This window comes from Helianthus annuus, chromosome 5, assembly GCF_002127325.2.
Source record: "Helianthus annuus cultivar XRQ/B chromosome 5, HanXRQr2.0-SUNRISE, whole genome shotgun sequence".
NCBI classification, from domain to species: domain Eukaryota; kingdom Viridiplantae; phylum Streptophyta; class Magnoliopsida; order Asterales; family Asteraceae; genus Helianthus; species Helianthus annuus.
Window position 1 is genome coordinate 51478803 of NC_035437.2, and position 2250 is coordinate 51481052.

The 2250-nt window shown below is 37.3% G+C and overlaps 1 protein-coding gene across 1 annotated transcript; it reads left to right on the plus strand.

Annotated features, from left to right (window-relative positions):
- Positions 1 to 1374: 1374 nt before the first annotated feature.
- On the plus strand, positions 1375 to 1779 carry LOC110943306. Its single transcript, XM_022185056.1, has one exon. The coding sequence runs from the start codon at positions 1375 to 1377 to the stop codon at positions 1777 to 1779; it is 405 nt and encodes a 134-aa protein (XP_022040748.1).
- Positions 1780 to 2250: the final 471 nt, after the last annotated feature.

Here is a 2250-nt window from a genome sequence, read left to right on the forward strand (position 1 = left end):
AAAACATAATGAAAGATAAGTACCCTCATCTTTTTAAGTAATGACAAATTTCGAGGACGAAATTTTTGTAAGGAGGGAAGGATGTAATACCCCGAACCTTAATGTGTTGGTTATAAACGTGTGAAATATGTAATTTATATTTCATATATTGTTAAACGAGTAAGATAATTGTGTGAAAGGTGAAATATCTTGACAAACCTTGGCTAATATAGGAGACCGTTAATATTAATAATTAAATATATTATTTTATTTACCTTACTAAGTTTTTAATGAAACTTAGGTTAAAACGTAGATAAAAATATGCTCGTTCTAATGACATATTCGTCGTTTTATAAAACGTCATATTTTAAAAGTTATACAAGAAAAACGAGTTAAGCAGCTGAATTAATATATCTAAGCAAGCAAGCTAGCAGGTCAAGCAGGTAGGTAGGCACGTCAATTGAATCCCACATCGACCAGGGATTTGAGGTGCCTGCTTGCTTGCTTTAAATAAGAGTCAGTAGTTTGTTTAGATACAATCTTAGAGGAAGCTCATAAGTCTAAGTATTCCATTCACCCTGGCAGTGACAAGATGTATAAGGATTTAAGGAGAGATTATTGGTGGCCGAGAATGAAGCGATCTGTTGCCCATTATGTGGAAAAGTGCCTTACATGCCATAAGGTGAAGGCAGAACATCAAAAACCCTCTGGATACTTGCAACAACCAGAGATCCCAGAATGGAAATGGGAGAAAATCACCATGGATTTTATCACGAAGCTCCCAAGGTCAAGTCAGGCTATGATACTATTTGGGTAATAGTGGACAGACTGACCAAGTCTGCACACTTCGTGCCAATTCGTGAGGACTATAAGATGAACAAACTAGCTCAAATTTACATCAAAGAAATAGTCTCACGACATGGGGTGCCTGTACCGATCATATCAGACAGAGATAGTCGTTTCACATCTAAATTCTGGCAAAGTTTCCAACAAGAGTTGGGAACCAAGCTTAATCTAAGCACTACATATCATCCTCAGACGGATGGGCAGAGTGAACGGACTATTCAGACATTAGAATATATGCTTCGGGCTTGTGTAATTGATTTTGGTGGAAGTTGGGACACTCATTTACCACTCATCGAATTCGCCTACAATAATAGCTATCACGCCAGCATCACAGCTGCACCTTATGAAGCTTTATACAGAAGAAGGTGCCGAACTCCTATCTGTTGGACGGAAGTAGGGGAAAGTCAACTGTCAGGACCAAAAATCATTGTGGAGACCACATAAAAGATCCAGCAAATCAAAGAAAGGATGAAAAGTGCTCAAGATCGACAAAAGAGTTATGCAGATCAGAGGCGTAAACCCCTAGAGTTCCAACTAGGGGATAAAGTAATGCTTAAGGTATCACCTCTGAAAGGAGTGATTCGGTTTGGAAAGAAGGGAAAGTTGAAACCCCGATACATTGGGCCGTTTGAAGTAACAAGCAAAGTAGGACCAGTGGCTTATCGGCTAAAACTTCCGGAACAGCTGGCAGGAATACATAATACTTTTCATGTATCAAATTTAAGGAAGTTCCTAGTGGACAAAGCCCAACAAATACCCCTGGAAGACGTACAGGTTGACGAAAAACTCAACTTCATTGAAGAACCACTACAAATTGAAGATAGGAAGGTTAAAAAGTTACGCAAGAAGGAAATCCCGTTAGTCAAAGTCAAGTGGAACACACGTCATGGACCCAACTTTACATGGGAACTAGAAAACATAATGAAAGATAAGTACCCTCATCTTTTTAAGTAATGACAAATTTCGAGGACGAAATTTTTGTAAGGAGGGAAGGATGTAATACCCCGAACCTTAATGTGCTGGTTATAAACGTGTGAAATATGTAATTTATATTTCATATATTGTTAAACGAGTAAGATAATTGTGTGAAAGGTGAAATATCTTGACAAACCTTGGCTAATATAGGAGACCGTTAATATTAATAATTAAATACATTATTTTATTTACCTTACTAAGTTTTTAATGAAACTTAGGTTAAAACGTAGATAAAAATATGCTCGTTCTAATGACATATTCGTCGTTTTATAAAACGTCATATTTTAAAAGTTATACAAGAAAAACGAGTTAAGCAGCTGAATTAATATATCTAAGCAAGCAAGCTAGCAGGTCAAGCAGGTAGGTAGGCACGTCAATTGAATCCCACATCGACCAGGGATTTGAGGTGCCTGCTTGCTTGCTTTAAATAAGAGTCTCAGTAGTTTGTTT